Consider the following 20,998-nt stretch of genomic DNA (forward strand, 5'->3'; position numbering starts at 1 on the left):
TTTATCAATGTTAAACTTCAGTTGCTACTTCTCAGTCCATCTGCTCAACTTTAGATCCTTTTGCAGTAGCATACTGTCATTACTGTTATTAACAACCCTGCCAACCTTCGTGTCATCTGCAAACTTGGACATTAAGCCTGATATACCTTCATCAGTATTATTGATAAATATTCAAAGCAACAATGGACTCCACTAATAACATTGGTCCATGGAGAGCAGTGTCCATTGATCACCACTCTCTGCCTTTTCCCACTCAACCATCCTTTTATCCATTGTATCAACGTTCCCTTAGTGCAGCAGTTCCCAACCTTTTTTGACTTGCGAACCCCTTTCAACACAATATTTTAAATGCAAATCACTAAGCCTATATTCTCTGAAATCATATAATATTTCTGAATTTTTATTATAAAATATTTCCAGTACTACGTTTGTATAAGCGACATTGTGTAATAATAAAAATTATTATTATCAGGCTGCCGTAGCCTAGTGGTCAGGCGCACGGGTGCATAAGTACACATGCCTTGAGTGACCGGGGTTCAAACCCGTGACTGCTGAATATCTTGTGAACTCCTCTGACCGTTTGGTCGCCCCGGAGTATAAACAGGAAAAATAATAAAAATAATAAATAATTTTATTAAGAAGAAGAAATCTTTATTGTACAATAAAGATACAATATATGCCCGTGACAGCTAGGGGCTTGTTATGGGGTAATATTAAAACATGTATGACAAATAGATGAGAATTAAACCCTGACATTAAATTAAATTAAAATGACCTTAAATGAAATTTAAAATTATTATATTAAAAATTATATTTAAATTAAATTAAAATATATTATTTATACTTGTAGAGCAGTTATTAATCAGTCCAAACTAGATTTCAAACACGCTGAGTAGAAAACTTGCTTCTTCCCCTAATGGTAGCCGAACATTCTGGTCTCTTGCCAAAGCTATTGGCTGCAATTTTGCCCATCTCTGTTCCCACCTCTGCCAAAACCAGATGGTACTGTTGTCACATCAGCCAAAGATAAAGCTCACCTGCTATCATCCTGTTTTTCTTTCAACTCGTGTATTAATGATCTTGGTAAACCACCTCCTACCATTCCCAGTATGTTCCATTGAGTGATTCCTGTGGTCTTTCATCAAAAGGATGTTAGAAGGATTTTGAACAATCTTGATGCTAAGAAAGCTCCAGGTCAGATGGTATTTCTCCACTTGTTCTCAAAACCTTTGGTCCTGAATTTACTCCTGTTCTGTGTCACCTTTTTTCAATTCCAAAGGTATTTTTATTTCTGCTTGGAAATTTGCTCATCTCTGACCAGTTCTTAAAGAGGGCGACAAATCCCTGTCATCCAATTTTGCTGTTGATAGCACATTGCATTCCACCTTCCAGTTTGAGAAACTTGTTGAAAAAGTGGGAAATTTTTGAAGCCAATTCAGAAGAACAGTGCCCATGGAAGTATCTATAAAAAAGGCATGCAGCAGAAACAGAACATCTGTGAAACAGAGAGTGGAGAGACTCTGTTAGAGATGAGTCATCATTTCAAGTAACTGCCCTCTTTTGAATGGAATTTAGAAGCCTGAGAGAGGTTTTAACGGCACTGCCCCAGATGTGGGAACAATATTCCATAGTATGTCAGATTTGTGATTTAGCATTAGCATTAATTGAGGCATATGTTGCAAGAAAGCAAACTTATACAGCTTCAGGCAAAAAAAACAAAACTTCCCATTTCACCCGTCCAGTAACTCTAAATGTTTGTCTAGTTCAGCTTTAAATTTATTTATGCTATCAACTTCCAAATTTGTACATAGTGAACAGCTATTTGGAAGAAAAGTAATGCTGAGAGTGAAAAAGAAAACCCAATTTTTTAGATGTAGAGGAAGCAATATTTGTAAGGTGCTTATGCTAAGAGAGATTTAGAAGTCAGGGTAATCTCCAATAGAGATATATGACTTGCATCGAAATCAGGGTGTCATCAAAGATTAGCACAAGAGCAGAAGAATCTTTATTGAATGATATAAGACAAGATTGAGTTTTAGAAGGAGTTAAATCAACTAAGTTATCTTTGTTCCACTGGAAGGTTACCTAGCAATCAGCATTTAAGGAATTGGTAGCGGATATTTGAGAGGTTGAAGCTGTTTGTGCAGGACAAGGTTTCTCAAACTGGAATGCAATGTGCTATCATTAGCAAAACATCAATAGAAGAAGCTCAGTAATATACAAAAGGAAAAGAGTGGAAGAAAGAACCGAACCTTGGGAACAGTAATGTTAGTGGAGAAGTTAGAAGACAGAGAGCCATCTACCATTACTGGCAGTGAGCAGTCAAAGTGAAAACTGGATAACTAATAGATGCTTTCTTGTATCATTTGTCATTGTTAATGCTAATGCTAATTACAGAAACAGTTGGCACACTATTAGATGGAAGCTTATTTAGAAGACTTTTATGTCAAACATGATAAAAAGTCTTCAAAATATAAAGAGCAACTGCTCGAGTTTCACCCAACTTTTCCCTTGAATTTATCCATTTGTGTAACTAATCCAAAATATCACCAGTGGATCGACACCGATGGAATCCATACTGGAGATTATTATACTGGAGAACAGTTGGTAGGTAATTTATTTCTTCATTACTTTAGAAAGAGTAGAATTAGAGGCAATGGGACAATAATTGGATGGGAGGGATTTGTCAACCTTTTTAGGTACTGGCTGGAAATGAGGAAAAACATCTTTGGAATAACAAAGTGAAAAAAGGAAACAAAAAACAGAAGTTAGCTCAGGTTGTTGTTGTTGTTGTTGTTGTTGTGGGAGTTTCTGTCTCAAGAGCTACATAGGCCATATTACGCCTATCAAAGTAAGTGAGGGTACATGTGATAACTGCTCTAGCAGCAATTAGAATCGATCATATATTTTAATTCATTTCAAGTAAGTGAAAAATTCAGAGAGTTCTGCATCATTACCTATGATGCTGCTGAATGGCAAGGGGTTTGAGATGGAGCTGAAAGTAGACTGTCGGGCAGTGTTGAACAAGGTACATTCAATCAGTATGTGCTTTACTGATAATGGTTGCAAACAGTGCATGCACTGAGGAGGATCATTTCCTGTAAGCAAAAACAGATGAGTGAGGCCGATTCAAGTTCAGTAGAAAAGAAGTGGGTGCACTTCTTTTTTTCTATTTTTGCGGAAGCCAGATGACGATAATTGTGGTTCAGAATTGAGTTGAAATAGCTTATTCTGGGTTTGCTTTTTCCACAGAAGTGTCCATTATTCTATACATATTTTCTGTATGTTGTGTTTATAATTGGGATATGGGACCAGATAATTTGATATGGCTGTGTTGTTGGAAGGATGCTTTGCAGCGTCATCAGCACATTCATTTCCAGGAATACCATTGTGACCTGGGATCCAGGAGAAGATAACTGTTTGATGTTGTTATGGAGATGTACCAGCTTATGTCGTATTAGCTTTACCAAAGGATTGTAAGTTGAAGTATTCTTGAGAGCTAACAGAGCACTTTTTTAATCTGTGTATACTATACTTTTATTGATTGACAATATTTTCCAGGGCAAGCTTAATTGCATAGAGCTCAGCAGTATAGCTGCTGCATTCAGCTGGAAGTGAAATAGGAACAATTGAATTAGGGAAGACAGCAGCTGCATCCACTTTATTTCCAGACTTTGAACCGTCAGTATAGATCTTAGAAAATTGGGAGTAATTATCTGCATGAACAAGATGTAGTTGTCTAATGTTAATATCTGCTATAGCATCTTTTCCCCATTTTTCAAAAAAATCATCATAAGCAGGAGTTAAGGTAATCCACAGGGGATCCGAATCTTTTTAAATCTTTGATGATATTGTGAAAGTTAAAATTCCAGTATTTTGATAGGTTCTGTAATCTGATACCAGTTCGTCTGATTGTTCTCTGTTTGTTTCTATTATTATTATTATTATCAGCTATAAGGTGCAAGGAAGCCTGAGGCTTATCCCGCACCAGCCAAAAAAAAAATTCCTGAGTTACCCTGAGAGAGAGAGAGAGAGAGAGAGAGAGAGAGAGAGAGAGAGAGAGAGAGAGAGAGAGAGAGTCAGTCAAAAGTGGAAGGGAATCACCAAGAAGAGAAGAATGATGATATCCAGCTCAGGACCCTGGGTGTGCCAAGCCCATACTCACCAGATGTGAGCCCCTGGGAGTATAGCGTGTTGTCCATTGCAGATCATACAGTAGTGGCCAAATAGGATGAATGGAGAAGGTTTTAATTTTAGCTGAGTAATTCAATAATAATATCTTTCTTCTGATACTGAGTGGAGGTTCGTGAACCTCAACATACAGACTTTGAACTGGTGATGTTCTCTATGCACCTAGGGCAATCCAAAGAGCAGAGTGTTGGATGGTGCAAGGTGGGCTAAGGTGTTCTCCCTAGCTGAGTCGTAAACAGTGCTTCATAGTCTAGCCGGGATCTAACTAGAGACCTATAAAAGTGGAGCAGTGTATAATGGTCTGCACCCTAGGAGTATATTCATTTTCATAAGATTAGTAGTTTGTAGGTGCTTGACGTGCCCTTGGAAATTCAGCTTCTTATCAAAAATTGTCCCAAGAGACGAATACTGTTCGTGATTGGAAGAGGATGATTGTCCAAATGTTGCTCAGGATCTGGATGGATTTTTCGTTTATTGCAGAAGTGGATGGTTGTAGATTTGTGGTTTGATAGTCTGTATCCATTTCACATCATCCATAGTTGAATATTATTTATTGATATTTGTAATTGCCTCTCAATGTAATCTATATTCTGGTAATGACAGGATACTGTAAGATCATCAGCGTAGAGATATGAGTCTACAGTGTTTGGAATGCTGTTTGTAATATTGTTAATTCGTATAGCAAATAGATTAGCACTGAGGACAGAGCCTTGTGGGACTCCTTCTTGTATGTATGTTTGAGACAGAGTCTGTCAGTATCAGACTTATTATTATTATTATTAGCCATATGGTGCAAGGAAGCCTGAGGCTTATGCTGCACCAGCCATAAAAAATTCCCGAGTTACCCTGAAAGAGAGAGAGAGAGAGAGAGAGAGAGAGAGAGAGAGAGAGAGAGAGAGAGAGAGAGAGAGAGAGAGAGAGAGAAAAGTAGAAAGGAATCATCAAGAAAAAGAAGAATGATGATGTCCAGCTCGGGACCCTGGGTGTGCCAAGCCCACACTCACCAGATGTGAGCCCCTGGGGTTATTGGAAAGATCTGTGGCAAATGAAGTTTTGAATAAAATATGCTAAATGGCCTCTCATATCAATGAATGGAAATCCCTTAGAATTCCATAGTGCCATGTTGTGTCGAAAGCTTTTTCTATATCACGACACACACCATGACGAGATGTTGATTTCTGATAAATGTTTCTTATGTTTGATTTGGCCTTTACCATGATATCTAAGGATGATCCATTCTTCCGAAAGCCAAATTGATTATTGGTGATTAGGTTTCTGGACTCAAAGAATCATGTTAATCGATGGCGCACCATTTTTTCTAAAGTTTTACTCAAGCAGCTGGTTAGAGTGATTGGTCTATAGTTGTTGGGCGTTGAATGATCTTTTCTAGGTTTTGGGATAGCTATTACATATGAATGTTGCCATTAGCCTTTTGCCTGATGTATCGTGCTTTTGCACTAATTCTCTCATAATTAATAAGGTTGGCAGTGGTAGGATATTTTCAGAATAAGTTCCATGCTGCATTCTTTTCTCTTTTCACCTTGTTACAATCATCATTCCACCAGTGATTGGTATGTCTATGATTTCTTAATTGAGACTGCAGGATGGCAAGTTTTGCAGCTGACAGTATCTGCATTGTGATATGCTCAGTAACGGTATTGATAGGAGATGATGTGCTCATCAAAAGATCATTATTTCTATATTTTGTCCAGTCTGCTTTACAAAATTTCCATTTCATATGTGTATCAGTTGTTTTGGAGATGGTGGTTTGAATTTTACATATGACTGGATAATGATCGCTGTTAAGAGGATTGTCAAGTGATGTCCACTTGACACTTGGGAAGAGGATTGGAGAGCAGATCAAGAGGTCAATTGCAGAGGTTGTTCCAGAAGGAAAATGAATGTAAGTGGGTAAGCCTGTGTTCAGTACTGTTAAATTCTATCTGTCTAGTAGCATTTCAATGAGTTCTCCGCATCCATCTGAGACGGGAGATCACCATAGTGGATGGTGCCCATTAAAATCTCCTAATAAGCATACTGGTGACAGTAGTTGCAAAGCAAGGTTTTCCAGTTCATGAATTGTACATGGATGATTGGGTGGAAGGTATATGGAAACGAGCATTATAGCAATGCCAATCATTATGCGAGCCGCAACAGCTTCTAAGGAGGTTTGGGGAGGAATTTTCTTACAAGGAACTCTGGAGTCTCTGAGTATGGCTACTCCTCCATGAGCACTGTTTATCCTGTCTTGCCGAAATAGAGTGTAATATTTAACTGGTACGGATACTTGAGATGTTAGGTTTGTCTCTTGTAGGCAGATGCCCACTGGATGATAATGGTCATTTAATTCATATGTATCATCTATGTTGCTGTGAAAGCCTCTGCATTTCCATTGAACTATGTTGTTCATTGTGTAGGTTTGGAATTAGAAGTTGAATCTGTCTGCTTTTTAAGGTTGCTCTGCTTGTGACGGTCAATTTTTATTTTTTCCTTTTTTGGGAAGGATGGACGTGTGTTCATGTCATCTTCTGATGATCTAGAATTGGGTCATCATAAGTATTTTTCTCTGCAATGTCCATATCTGTAGTATCAGATGACTTCTTTTGATTATTAACTGAAATTTTTGTTTGATTAGGCATAACTGGAGCTGATTTGGCTGTAGGTGGTATTGAGATTGGGGTATTGTTTATCATATTTACTTTTTTGTTGACTGTGTTACAAATAATAACAATGATTGAGCCCATTCAGAGATTAACATTGGTGGAACTGTTGTATCTGTTTGAGTTGAAACTGTATGGTATCTTTTGGATGCCTTGGCATATGTGCATTTAGGCATGTTTTGTATAGGATGCTTTCTCGCTTCAGGGTATGTGAAGCGAGAAATTTCTGGATTTTTTTTCTCCAGTTTCCATTGCTCACAGGATTTGGAAAAGCCTAGATGGTTGCCTTTGCAGTTTGCACATCGTGATGATTCCGTGATGCAATCGGTATTGACATGTTCCTTTGATCCGCAATTTGAGCAAACTGAACCTCCTTGGCAGACAGTTTGGGAATGCCCTAACTTCTGACTCTTGTAGCACCGAATAGGGTTGGGGATATAAGGACGGATGCGGCAGTTTAGGTATCCTGCTTTTACTGATGAAGGAAGGTTCGGTGTAGAAAAAGTAAGAATGATGCTACAAGCGGAAACAAATTCTCCATCTTTCTTTAGCATTATTCGTCTTGCTTCAGTAACTTTCTGGTCTTGGAGTTCTTGAACAATCTCTTCTTCCTTGACGTTCAATAGATCCCATTCAAAATTGACGCCATTGGAGGTATTAAGGGTAGCATGTGGAGATACCTTATTAGGAACTCCACCAAATGATGTAAGTTTGAGGAGAGTCTCAGAATGTTTACGGTTGATAGTTTCAACTAATAGGTCACCAGATTTGAGACTTCGTACCATTTTTGGTGATCCGGCTACACTTTCTAAGCGTTTTTATATATAGAAAGGAGACAGTGTACCTAATGACCGATTCATTAGAGAATGCAGTATGAGGAAAGATGGATATTCCATTTGAGGTACATCTGTTTTCATCCTCTTCCGGGTTTGGTTGTCACAATCACTTTGCTGTAAATCCATGATTGCAGGATTTGCAGTCTTGAGAGGAGGGAAATTTTCGTTTTCCATGCTTGCTTCTTTTAGTCCTGGAAGGATAACTTTTCCTTCCAGGTTTCCGGCTCCACCACGGGGAGGCAGGAGCAGTGCTATGAGGTGACCAAGCGGCTGTTACTTGTGTTAGTGAGAGAAGAAAAAGAAACAGAAAGGTGACTTTCCTTTCTGGGCCTTTGCCTACTACTTGTAGTGCAAAAGATCTACTCCAATAGAAAAATGAGGAAAACAGTATTTAGAACGAAACAGAATCTATATCTGGCAAAAGCTCTTTAGAAGGATTGCTTTAACGAACGCGCTGAAATCGCTTGGCCACGGAATGCTTGGCATCTGGGGCCAGTTAGATCAGGAACACTGGTTTTGAGAACAAGTGGAGAAATACCATCAGGACCTGGAACTTTCTCAGCATTAAGTTTTTTCAAAATCCTTCATCTTTTCACGGAAGAACACAGGAAGCAGTTAGTGGAGTGTACTGAATGGTAGGAAGTGGTTTACCAAGATCATAAATATAAGTGTTAGAAGAAAATTAGGATGCTAGAAAGTCAGCTTTATCTTTGGCTGAAGTGGCAATAGATCATCTTGTTTTGGCAGAGGTAGGAATAGAGATGAGCAATAGTTGCAGCCAATAATAGCTTTGGCAAGAGACCAGAATGTTCAACTACCATTTGGACAAGAAGCAAGTTTTCTACTCTTAGCCTGTTCAAAATTTAGTTTGGACTAATTAATAACTGCTTTACAATTGCTGCAAGCTTTCTGTCATTATATATATTTAGTTTTCAGAAAAGGTTTTGGTACTGTGAACATAAGACTGCTATATGAATTGGAGCAGTGTGTTATTAGTAGCAATTTAATGCTATGGATAAAGAGGTGGTTGAGTGGGGGAAGATAGAAATTGGTTATCAATAGGCAATGACTGATATTATTAGTGGAGGCTTTACCCCCCCCCCCCCAGGGTTCATTGCTAGGCCCATTATTGATTTTCAGTTGTTTCATTAATAACATTGTTGAGGCCATATCAAGCTTAATATCTAAGTTTTCAGATGATACAAAAGTTGGCAGGATGATTAATGATGTTAATTAAGTATGCTGCTGCAAACATGATCTAGAGAAATTAGGCAGGGTGGTTAATAACAGCAATCACAGTATCCTACCACAAAAAAGAGCTAGAAAAAATAGGCAGATGGACCGAGAAGTGGCAATTGCAGTTTAACAAATGCAAGGTATTGCCTGTGGGTAACATGTGGTACAACACTGAGGACAGAGGAGAATGAGAAAGACATGGGAGTAATTGTACTGTCAGAGATGAAGTTCTCTGATTGCTGCAGAGAGGCTGCCAGTACAGCTCATGATTTTGTCAGTGGTATAATGGAATTTTGTCAGCAACAATAAGTAGGTGATTATCCTGTTGTATAGAGTTATTGTTGTGATAAGTAGATGATTATCCTGTTGTATAGAGTTATTGTTGTGATAAGCAGGTGATTATCCTGCTGCATATAATTGTTAGGCCACATCTTGAATACTGGATACAGGTCTGGATTGTTGGAATAAACTTCCGTCTTGTGCTGCAGAAGTGGGTAATTTGAATAAATTTTAGTAAGAGCTATGCAAATTATATTATTGGGGTTGAACAGGTGAAGTGGGAGATGTTTTTTTTCTGATGCTGTATAAGTTTACTGAGGAAAGAAAGAAGGAAAGAAAGAAAGAAAGATGTCAAGCTTTGAAAATGATACAGAATCATTACTTTCTGAAATACCTGGCTTAGATAACTTAGATAACTGGAGGCAGAGGATTGTGATAAATGGTTATTCCTGGGGAAACCCACTTCTTAACGTAAGAAGTGGGTTTCCCCTGGGATCATCAGTATTGGGACCACTGCTGTTTTTGATTTTCTTAAATGACATTGATGAAGGGACAGAAGGCATGATGTCTAAATTTGAAGCTGATGTAAAGATTGGTAGAGTAGTTAGTGATCACTGTCAAGCAAAGTTTCTTCAGAGTGACTTATATAGATTTCTGGGATGGTCAGAAAAGTGGCAGCTTTGCTTTAATCCGTCAAAGTGCAAGGTCTTACACCTGGGGAAGAGTAACCCCAAAATAACTTATACACTTGGTGGAGTTGAACAAAATCGGCAGTGGAAGAAGGGGACTTGGAAGCTACGATACAGTCAGTCATGAAGTTCTCCGACCATTGTAGATAGGTTGCAAGGAAGGCCCAAGGTGTGCTATCGATGATTTATCGAACATTTGCTAGTAGAGATAAGGACATCATAATCCCATTATGTAAGGCTATTGTTAGATAACACTTGAAATACTGTGTTCAAGTATGGAGACTGCACCTAAAAAAAAAAAAAAGATATTTAGCTTCTTGAAAGGGTCCAAAGATGGATAACTTGCTTTGTGAGATCAGCAAAATGATGTCCATGTTAGGAAAGACTTTGAATATGTGGATTGCACAGTTTGGAAACTCTGCAATCCACATGTTCAAAGAGGAGGCTTGATTGATGTGTTTAATTATATTAAACAAAGAGGAGGCTTGATTGATGTTATATTAGAGGAGGCTTGATTGATGTGTTTAAGACTCTGTGAGGCAAAAGTAAAACAAACGAGGACAAAATTTTTATGGTTATAAATGATTCTAGAATTAGGGACCATAAATTCAAATTATGTGTGGATTGCATAATGCAATAGTGGAATGCAACAAAAACAATATTAAGTTTTATTTTAGCCAGTGAGTTATAAATTACTGGAATAAGTTACATGGGTGTGGTAGAGGCTGACAGTTTGGGGGAATTCAATGGTCAGCTGGACCTTTGAATTAAAAAAAAAAAAAAAAAAAAAACCTATATAAAGAAAATAAAATATTTTCATCTAGGTGATTCAGATTAATTTAAATATTTATATAGACTTTTCAGACAGTTTATTTTTATGAATTGGATAGTCATAAATATTATTTTAATACATGGCAGATCCACACAAGGAACAAAATTTTTGCAGAAATAGTATCATTATTATAAAATATCATATTGTGAAACCCTTCACAAGTTGAATAAATAATGCTTCCCTTCACTTTTGAATAAATAATGCTTCCCTTCACTTTTGAATAAATAATGCTTCCCTTCACTTTTGAATAAATAATGCTTCCCTTCACTTTTGAATAAATAATGCTTCCCTTCACTTTTGAATAAATAATGCTTTCCCTGACAACAGAATCACTGACAATAACTAGTTCCTGTTGACAATAACTGACCAGCACGTTCTGTCTTGAAGATTGTCGCTGTATTGTCCAATGCACAAGAACTAGCTCTGGCATTGATTTGGACAAATAAGAGCTTGATAGTTTCCCCCATTTTAATTCCTTCGAGGACATGTACTCTTCAAACTCTCTTAAATGCCCATCAGAACACTGAGTTGGCACCTATTTCTTCACACTCACTGCACCTAGCACACACAAAGACATCCTCCTTGGCTGGATCATGTTCTGTAAATTATTACAAAACAAGGAAATTTAAATATTTTAGTTTTGATGCTGTTGTACATATTTTGTGTTCATATCTGTTGTTTGTGTCATTTGTTAACCTGTTATTTAGCAAACTGTTGTAAACTTCCCCTAGCTGGAAATTCAAAGGAGTAATTCCTTTAATTTTGCTTTCCAAACGAGTGTCACTTACAGGTTTTAATGTTAAATTTTCAACATGTTTTCTTAATATATCCCATCTGTATATAAAAGATGCATGAAATACACAAATTTCCTCAATGATATTAGAAAAAGTTACTGTCTTTTTAGTAATTTTAGCTGTGTCATTTACCACTAAATTTAAAATGTGGGCCAAATGTGGGTACAAAAATGGCATAGGGATTTATATTTAAAATTATTTTCTGGAGGTCTACATGTTTCTTGTGCATGCTTGCCCCACTCTCATAACCTGGCCCCTTATATAGTGAATATGTAAGTTAAGTGTGTATAATTCTTTAATTATAAAATTAAAAAGGCCTCCCATTGTATTAATTGGAAAAAAAAACCCAAAAAAATGTTTTTGTATTTTTACATCAGTGTCACTAAATGACAAAAACCTAATAACCATGATTATTTGTTCGACATGGCCAGCATTGTAATATAATAGAATAATATATATTTTTTTAATCAAACCCATTATCTCTCTTCTCTAATTCAATTCAATAAATAATTTTGTTTTGGAATTTATTACTTAATGAGGTACGTGACAATTATTGGTCTTTGATTTATGAATATGATTTGCAGTAGCACTATCAAATTTTGAAAGCATTTCAACAGACTTGAAAAAATTACCATTATGTTTTTCAAATAATGTATTTGATGTACCTCGAAATGCTAAACATTATGTAGCTACAAACTGAATAATGCCATATCATTCATTCTATTACAACATACGTTTTTTTTGTAACTCAAAAATATGTAATTGATCTTTATCAGTTGTGCAGTTTTCAGCTAACACCTTTTTAGATCAGAGAATTTTATGTAATTTTCCAAATGATTTTTAGTCTTTTTCATGTTTTGCTAATACAAAAGACAGTGGATTCCAATTACTGAAACTATTTGGATTGGCTAACTTCATATTTGTGTAACTAAATACTTTGCAACAAAAACAAAATATGCTATTTAATTTAACAGAATAAGTTGGCCATTTGTAAATAACTGTTTCTCCATTTGTTAATCAGCATTTATAATAATTGACTGAAAAATATTTTTCTGTTTGATCTCTTGGAAAATTAAATTTTTCATTTTGTACTGAGCTCTTTTCAATAATTATATTAATTGTTCCATTTGAAAGAACCTATGGCCAAATACCTGGATCACTGATATCATATGAAGTTGATTTGAATTCAATTTTTTCATCTTAGTTTTAATTTTTAGTTTCCATATTTCAATTGATTTTTGAATTGTACTTCGATATTGCTCTTTATATCTTGAGTTGTTGCATTATCATCAAGCTTTTTATCCATTACATCTTGTTGTCCATTCTTGATATCAATAGTTTTATTAATTGTATCTTTATTTTTGTTGATCTCTGTTACATCTTGAGGATTGCCAGCATTCTCTTTGGCTTAGGATTTGTCTATTCTGTTTTGGCTCAGACATTTAAAATGTTTTGCTACTATACCAAATAACTTATTTTCTTTATCTTTCTGAAGATTTCTTTTAGAATTTTGTGTTCCTGATATTTTACTGTCAGACCTAGGTCAGACCCTTTTACTGTCAGACATCTGTTAAAGTTAAATAAAAGGGTTTTCTAATGTCTAGAATATATATCAATGGGATTGGATGTTTGAATTGAAAATACAGGTAGCCTTTGTATAACGCGGTAGTTTGGTTCCTACAAAATCTTGTGTAATGCAAAACTGTGTTATACAGGACTAAGAACCAGTACAAAAAAGGTGGGTTACATTCCAAAAGCTAACAAAAATATACCATTTTTTTTTTTTTTTTATAACTATCAGAAACTTAATTTTTATAGTAGTAATAGCTTAATATTTTAACTTTATTTTTTTAATAGTTGTAACTTAAATATTAATAACTGAATAAATGTCTTACCTTACAAACTGTGATACTTATATGTGAGATAATGTACGTTCATTTAATTTTCTTCCTCTTCATCGCTGCTAAGCACAATCTCTTCTGCAGCATCTAGATTTCATGTGCCTTCTGCTCTCTTTAAAAGTCATGAACTGCACTCTTTGAAGTCACAATTATTTTTTATGGTCTGCAAAAAAAGTTGGGAGATCCCTAACCCAGGGATCTCCCAGCAAAATACCCCCACTTTAAATGTTACGTGAAAATTGGAAGAATATTTTCCAGTTAGCAAAATAAAAATAAATTTTCGCTTACATACATAGCTTAATTAATATGTACTGTAATATGTACATACTAATTGATATTTCTGTTCACTGACTTTTTTTTTTTTGGTTGTAAAATTTTTAAAACAGGAAAAATTATAAGCAATTAATAACAAAGAACACGGCATGCACAAGTTGCAACAAACATGATACGGAGTAATGAGTTTCTGAAAATTTATTTATGTTTTTTATACGATTGAATATTTCATGGAAGGGAAACACATTTCACCATAATAGCGTTAAAACCCACAGAATTCCAGCTATTGGTACTATAGAAAATTCAAGGAGATCGAGTTTACTACCTGTTTATAATAAATTGTGCTAACAGAAAAGCCCAATAAAACGGAAAGTGCAAATTGTTTTTATTGTTTTATGGGAGTGACCTACAGAAATGTGCTTTAGAAAAATATCACGAAGGCAATACAACTAGTGAGTCATCAGCAGGGATTCACAAAAAGGAATGGAATGGAAACATTGAAAATTACATCTAACATAATAGTAGGGTTTTCCCTACACCAAAGGTCAAAATTACCATGTTATGCGAGATTTCCAGCAATTCTCAAACCGTGTTAGAGCAAAACCTTGTAGAAGTACCATGTTGTGCAAGGATTTCCGCAATTTATCAATCGTGTTTGAGCGAAACCGTGTTGTGGAAGTACCGTTTTATATAGGGGTTGCTTGTATAGCAATGTAAAGTATTAATAATGAATATAGATTCAATTTTAGGGTAAAGGAACCCTGTGAGCTTCACAAACTTTTAATTCTGCTGTAAACTGCATAGTAAATAAATACAAAATTAACAATTATCTTAATCAGTGAAATGATTTATTCTGTTTGTAGTTGAATATTGAATTGTATCAAAGAACAGTTCTTTCTATCCATCTTCCATTCATTTTTTTATTCTTTCTATCTATCTTCCATTAATTTTTTCATTCTTTCTATCTATCTTCCATTCATTTTTTCATTCTTTCTATCCTTCTCCTAGTTTTGGCATTTTGTTTAATTTATACCTCCATCTACCTGCTTTTCAATAGTTTTTTTACTTCCCTAGATCAATCTATGTTGAATGTCAAGGTGAAGTATGTTACATATACACAAAGGATAACACACAAACACTTATCGCTGCATACCTAAAATTTGGTATACAGGAAAGGAAAAATGGTTATAAAGGATTCTCAGTATCTGTAATGATCAATATGTGCTATGGCAAAATGAATTTTGAGGTTATGAATTTTCTTAGTGATTGGGAGCTCTCTCTCTCTCTTTTGAGGTTATATAACAAATAATAGAATTTAGGATTATATAAAATATAACAAAAATTAAGAAATTTAGAATTTATATGATGATCATTGTACAAATTGATCATCATTAACCTGGGAGAGAATGAAAGTTATAAAGTTAAAATCTAAAGCAAGAAAATTAAAGCAACTAAAACTAAAGTTAAAAACTAAAGCATTCTTAGGATATGAAGTTAAAAGCTAAAGTATTCTTAGAATATAAAGTTATAAACATAGATTTATCTAGATAGTTAAGTTAAAGAAATATAAAGTTAAAAAATAAAGCAATATGAAGTCAAAAACTAAAGCATTCTTGCTTTAGTTTTTAACTTTATATTCTTCCTTCCCTGTCAGGTCAATGGTGATCAATGTATGTTATACATTATATAAATTTGAAATTTCTTAATTTCTATTATATTTTATATAATCCTAAATGCTATTATTTGTTATATGAACCTTCAGATAATTAAATAGGGTTGGCGTCCATAATAACTGATCTAGTGATTTGTGGCAGTGGCATGTCATTCCCATCCACAACTTCATTTTCTTCATTTTATCTGTTAAATGGGCTTCCCATCCATGTTAATTTGGTAGCATTAACCAATTGTAGGTTGAAATGAGGCCTTTGCTTATTCTCTGATTATTTGAAATAAAATAATATTTTAGAAAATTGTAATGTTTCATAGTTGGCCTCATTGATTGCTTTGCATTTTTAACACACATCATTATTGTCTACTCTCCTTAACTAAATAAATCAACACATCAGACATCCAGAATAAATTGGTAAGAAGAGAGAGATTGGGAGCTCTCTTTAGTGATTGGCTGATTCTCACAAACAAAAATGATCCCATATTTTTACTTACAAGGATTTTACTATTTATTTTTTTGTTGGATTGAAAGTGAAAGAAGAAAGGTTTTTAGGACAGACTTTGTTACAAATACCCTTCATTCCCAAAGACTGCTTTCACAGTGGCATTGTTGTATTGTGGGCATTACTCATTTAATGGTAAGCACTTCCATGATAGGCGCCTCCGTAGCCAGGTGGGAAGGAGCAGCAGTGCATAGCACACGCTTCTTGATTAGACCGGGGTTCGAGCCCGTCACCACCAAATATGGAGGATACGGAAAGGTCAGGGAATGACCACCGCATATCCCGGAGCAATATGGCCTTAGTTGCTAATGCTCCTAAAAACCAAATAAACAAACAACAAACTTCCATGATGGCAACAACTTTTATTTAATATGAAGTTATAAAGAAACACCATAATGTTTCTGAACCTGTACTGTCACCTTGATTACATGTTTTATGAATGATTGAAGGTACATATAGTCAAGGGTCCAGTAGAATTTCTCAACCACTTTTATATTTGAGGTGGAAACTATGGATCACTTTTTTATTTAAGATAGAGGCCATGTACCACAAAAAAATATTAAACTATACTATGCGATATATTAATAACTATTTTGTTTTTAAATTCAGTACTATGTACATGATATGTACTTAATATTTGTACCATATGTTATGTTGTTATAGGTATACCTGTATCTCCAATTACTGTTAATGAGATTGTTGCCTACTGAAAAGAAAGCTCTCTTTTATTATTAAGTCCTTTAAACTACTTCATAAGTTATGTGGACCACAGGTTGGAAAACTCTCTTTAGTGTACTTTGTGAAATAAACTATGCTTTTATGCTTACTTTATGGAATAAAGAAGTTGTAAATATTGGGTATTATTGTTAGAGTTAAAATGATTAGTAGCCTATCTATTTATATAGAATTGTATATTAATATATAGTGTATCCATGCATCTCAGTAGTTTTTCCATTTTTTTGTTGTTGTAGATTTTGAGTTTTTTAATGTTACTCAGCTATTGAGGAATGGATTGGAAGTGCTTATTCGGTCATGGACAAAATATGAAGGCCAATCTTGGAAACATTTGGAAGCAACAGTGATGAGTAATGATAATTACCAAATTGTGCTTGAAGTAATTAAGGGAAAAGGTGAAAGGTCATTTGTTGCAGTTGATGATATATGGGTTGAAAACAGAGCTTGTGAAGGTAAGTAACTTTGTAAGATCATTTAAAAAATAATTATAAAATAAAGGAAATTCAGTCATAGATGAAATGTGCAATCCATTAATGACTGAGCAGTTTCACCTATGACAATGCATTTTTTCATAAATTCAAGAAAAGAAAAGTTCTTCATTCATATTTTAATTCCTGCTTCTTTATTTAGCTTTACATGGATTAGTTTACTTAAGTCATAGTTTAGTGATACAAATATAAAAAAAATAAAAACTTTATTTTCTAATAAAGGTTTCATTTCCTGTGGCATAATATTTATATGGGTGTCATTTTCTGTAGTAAGAATAATTTGTTCTTTCTGTTTTCTGTGTATATAGATATACAGTATCTATAAGAGATAACATTTTAATCTAAATGTATTTCTTGACAAAATGTCAAAGAGTATGAAAAAGGCTGTTTAAGCATGGGTAATGCATTTCTATCCTTTCTACTACACAGGTAGTACACTACCTGGGTAGTAGAAAGGATAACGAGTTGACAAGTCTTTTTATTTCTGAACCTTTTCTGCAGCTACTTTCTCTCTTATTATCTGAAAGAGATTTTAGGTTTTCTTATTAGAATGATTGATGTGTGGAAATATATTTAGATTAAACCATACATACCATCAAGCATCTCTCATATTGTGGAGTTATATACTTCATAACTGGGTTATCACTATGGGAACAGGGCACCTGCCCACCCACCAATGATGAAGCCAACCAGCTTTGAAACAGTGCTTTCTAGGTGGTGGTGCCTATCTGAGAATAAGTAACAGTAGTCTTCTCTACCAGAGAAGTGTTACTTATTCGAAGTAGTGCAATACCTAGGCAACTAGTGAAGGTAGTCAAATATGAGTTATAATAAAACAATGCATACATACTACTTGGTTAGAAGAAAGTATGGAGATGCATTACCCACGATTAAACAGTTTTTTAGATAAAATTTTGTTACAACTTGCTCATTTGTGTCCCACTGTTTGGGATAATGATATTAAATAAACATTACAATGAGTGTGATAAATATATATCAATAGAAAAAGAAGTGATTATTTTCATCTGTCTGTAATCAGGTTTTATGTTAGAGTGCGGTTTCATTATCTTTTCATTTCATTATTGAAGTTGATTACTAAACAGCATAGTGAGAGAGAGTCTTTGCTTGTTCATTATTGTGGTTTTGCAGATTTTGCATTTCGAGGCTTTTTATTTCTGAACCTTTATTGCAGCTGCTTTCTCTCTTGTTATCCAAAAGAGTTTTTAGGTTTTCTTATTAGAATGATACACATAATGTTTATATGCACATGGCTATTTCACAAGGTGGAACTTTACCACCTGTGTTGTGCTTTAGCATTAGCATTAGCATTAGTAGAGGCATATGATGCAAGAAAGCAAGCATATTCACCATCAGCCAAAAAAAAAAAAAAAAACACACCACTCCCATTTCACCCCTCCGTTCGTTCGAAATACCTGTCCAGTTGAGCCTTAAATTTGTTTAGGCTGTCAACTTCAACAACAAGTGATGGAAGTCGGTTCCATCAACCAACCACCTGCTGGCCAAAGGCAAATTTCCGCACATCTATCCGACATCTGTCCTTCCTCAATTTGAATTTATGCCCTCTCAGGTGATTATTCTGAGCAAGAGGAAGAATCCCATCGGCATTGAGCATGCTCAAACCATTCAAAGCCTTATACACCTCTATCAGATCACCTCGCCGGTGCCTAGTCTCCAGACTCTGTACTTTGCAAAACTTAAGCCTTTCTTCGTAAGAGCAACCCTTTGTTCCATTCACTAATCTTGTTGCCCTTCTCTGTACCTGTTCCAGCAGCTCTACATCCTTCTTGAAATGAGGCCTCCAGACCTGTATCCTGTATACAGTACTCAAGGTGTGGCCTGACCATTGCTTTATACAAGGGAATAATCACCTCCTTATCCCTGCTAGAAAAATTCCTGTATATCATTGACAAGACACCATGAGCTACTCTTACAGCTCGTCTGCACTGCTCAGAGAACTTCATATCTGCCTGCACAATTACCCCCAGCTCCTTTTCATTCTCCACCACTGTCAGTGTAGTACCGCAGAGTTGATACGTTGATCTGGGGTTACTGTTTCCTATATGTAGTACTTTACATTTGTCAATGTTAAACTTCATTTGCCACTTCTCAGCCAATCTGTTCAACCTTTCCAGATTCTGTTGCAGCAGCATAGCGTCAGTAGTGTCCTTAACAACCCTGCCAACCTTTGTATCATCTGCAAACTTGGACATTAAACTTGATATACCATCATCAATAACATTCATAAATACAGAAAACAACAATGGACCCAACACTGAACCCTGAGGAACTCCACTAATAACATTAGTCCACGTTGAGCAGTGTCCATTGATTACTACTCTCTGTCTTCTGCCACTCAACCATCCCTTTATCCATAGCAGCAATTTGCCTCCAATGCCACGCTGCTCCAATTTGTGCAGCAGTCTTCCATGTGCAACAGGATCAAAAGCCTTTGTAAGATCCAAATATATAATATAGAAGTTATTCCCTGCATCTAGTTCTTTTGTGACTACATCATAGTATCCAACCAAATTGGTCAGGCAAGATCTGCCCTTAACAAAACCATGCTGCGTCTGAGCTATAACTGAATTCTTGTCTAGATGATCCTGCAAGGATCATCTAGACAAGATGTTAGTGGTTAGGGATTTTATTTTCATTTTTCAACACTCATCCTTAGTTTTCAGTCTTATGCTAATAATGTTTATTATTTGTTTCTTTACTTCCCTCTGCATGAAATATCTCACATTGCTCTTTCACATCTATTAATTTATTTGAATCTTTTCTTCACTATGTTGCTTTTTTTTTTTTTTTTTTTTTGTTTCATTGTGAATCTGGTGAAATCGAATTATCTTATTTTTGCTTTATTGATCTTTTCTGCTCCTCTCTTAAGGTTGCATTTGGGCCTGTTAAGTTATATGCAATTTAGCAGCATCCTGGAAAGCAAGGCATTGGGGATTTCCACAACTGCTGGGAGTCATAGTGGAACAAATAAATACATGGGCAATGTTATGGTAACTAAGAGTAGAAACAGGTGTATGTATACTTGCATGTACACCAATGCTAGGAGTATAGTTAATAAATTCAATGAGCTGGAAGTGCTAGTCAAGACATCAAAGGCAGATATTGTTGGAATATCAGACAGTGGTGTCACACAGACATAAGCAGTGCAGAATTGGAATTAGGAGAGTACAATGTGTACAGAAAGGATAGACATGACAGGAAGGGAGAAGGGGTTATGCTGTTAGTTTAGAAACACATAAAATCTAAGGAAGTGCAACCAATTGATGTGGGTGAACAATGCATTGTTGAGTCTGTTTGGTGTGACATAAGCACTGGGAAAGGAAAAATGAGAGTAGGTGTGTGTTATAGGCCTAAAGAATCTGATGAGTATGATGAGCAATTGTTAAGAGAAATACAGTGGGCCAGTAAATCAGAGTGTCTTTTAATGGGGGATTTAATTCCCCATAGATTGACTGGAATTTGTGGGTTGGTCATTCACACACTAGCAAGACGTTTGCGGATTTATTGGATGATTGTTTTCTACATCAGTTCGGGAGGCAACTAGAGGGAGTAATACTCTTGATCTCATTATCAGTAGTGATTCTTCATGCATTAAGAATATGCAGATAAAGGAACCACTGGGTGGGCATGATCATAGTGTGCTGAAGTGGGATTTATTGAAAGAGGTAACTACCAACAGGGGTAAAGGGAAGGGTTCTTGATTTAGCATTAGCATTAGTAGAGGCATTTGATGCAAGAAAGCAAGCTTATGCAGCATCAGCCGAAAAAAAAAAAAATAATAAATAAAATAAAATAATAAATAAAATAAAATAAAAATAAATAAATAAATAAATAAAAAATAACCACTTCCACTTCACCCCTCTGTTTGTTCGAA

At 35.4% G+C, this 20,998-nt stretch overlaps 1 protein-coding gene across 1 annotated transcript in view; it reads left to right on the forward strand.

Moving 5' to 3' along the window:
* Positions 1-20,998, forward strand: part of LOC150078522 (apical endosomal glycoprotein-like) — a 146,338-nt gene that overhangs the window by 113,857 nt on the left and 11,483 nt on the right. The window contains exon 6 of the mRNA XM_090384592.1: positions 16,834-17,049. Within this exon, the coding sequence (XP_090240718.1) occupies positions 16,834-17,049 (216 nt within the window). The remainder of the gene's footprint in view (positions 1-16,833; positions 17,050-20,998) is intronic.

This window comes from Mastigoproctus giganteus, chromosome 11 (genome assembly GCF_048544385.1).
Source record: "Mastigoproctus giganteus isolate SK-2022 chromosome 11, ASM4854438v1, whole genome shotgun sequence".
NCBI classification, from domain to species: domain Eukaryota; kingdom Metazoa; phylum Arthropoda; class Arachnida; order Uropygi; family Thelyphonidae; genus Mastigoproctus; species Mastigoproctus giganteus.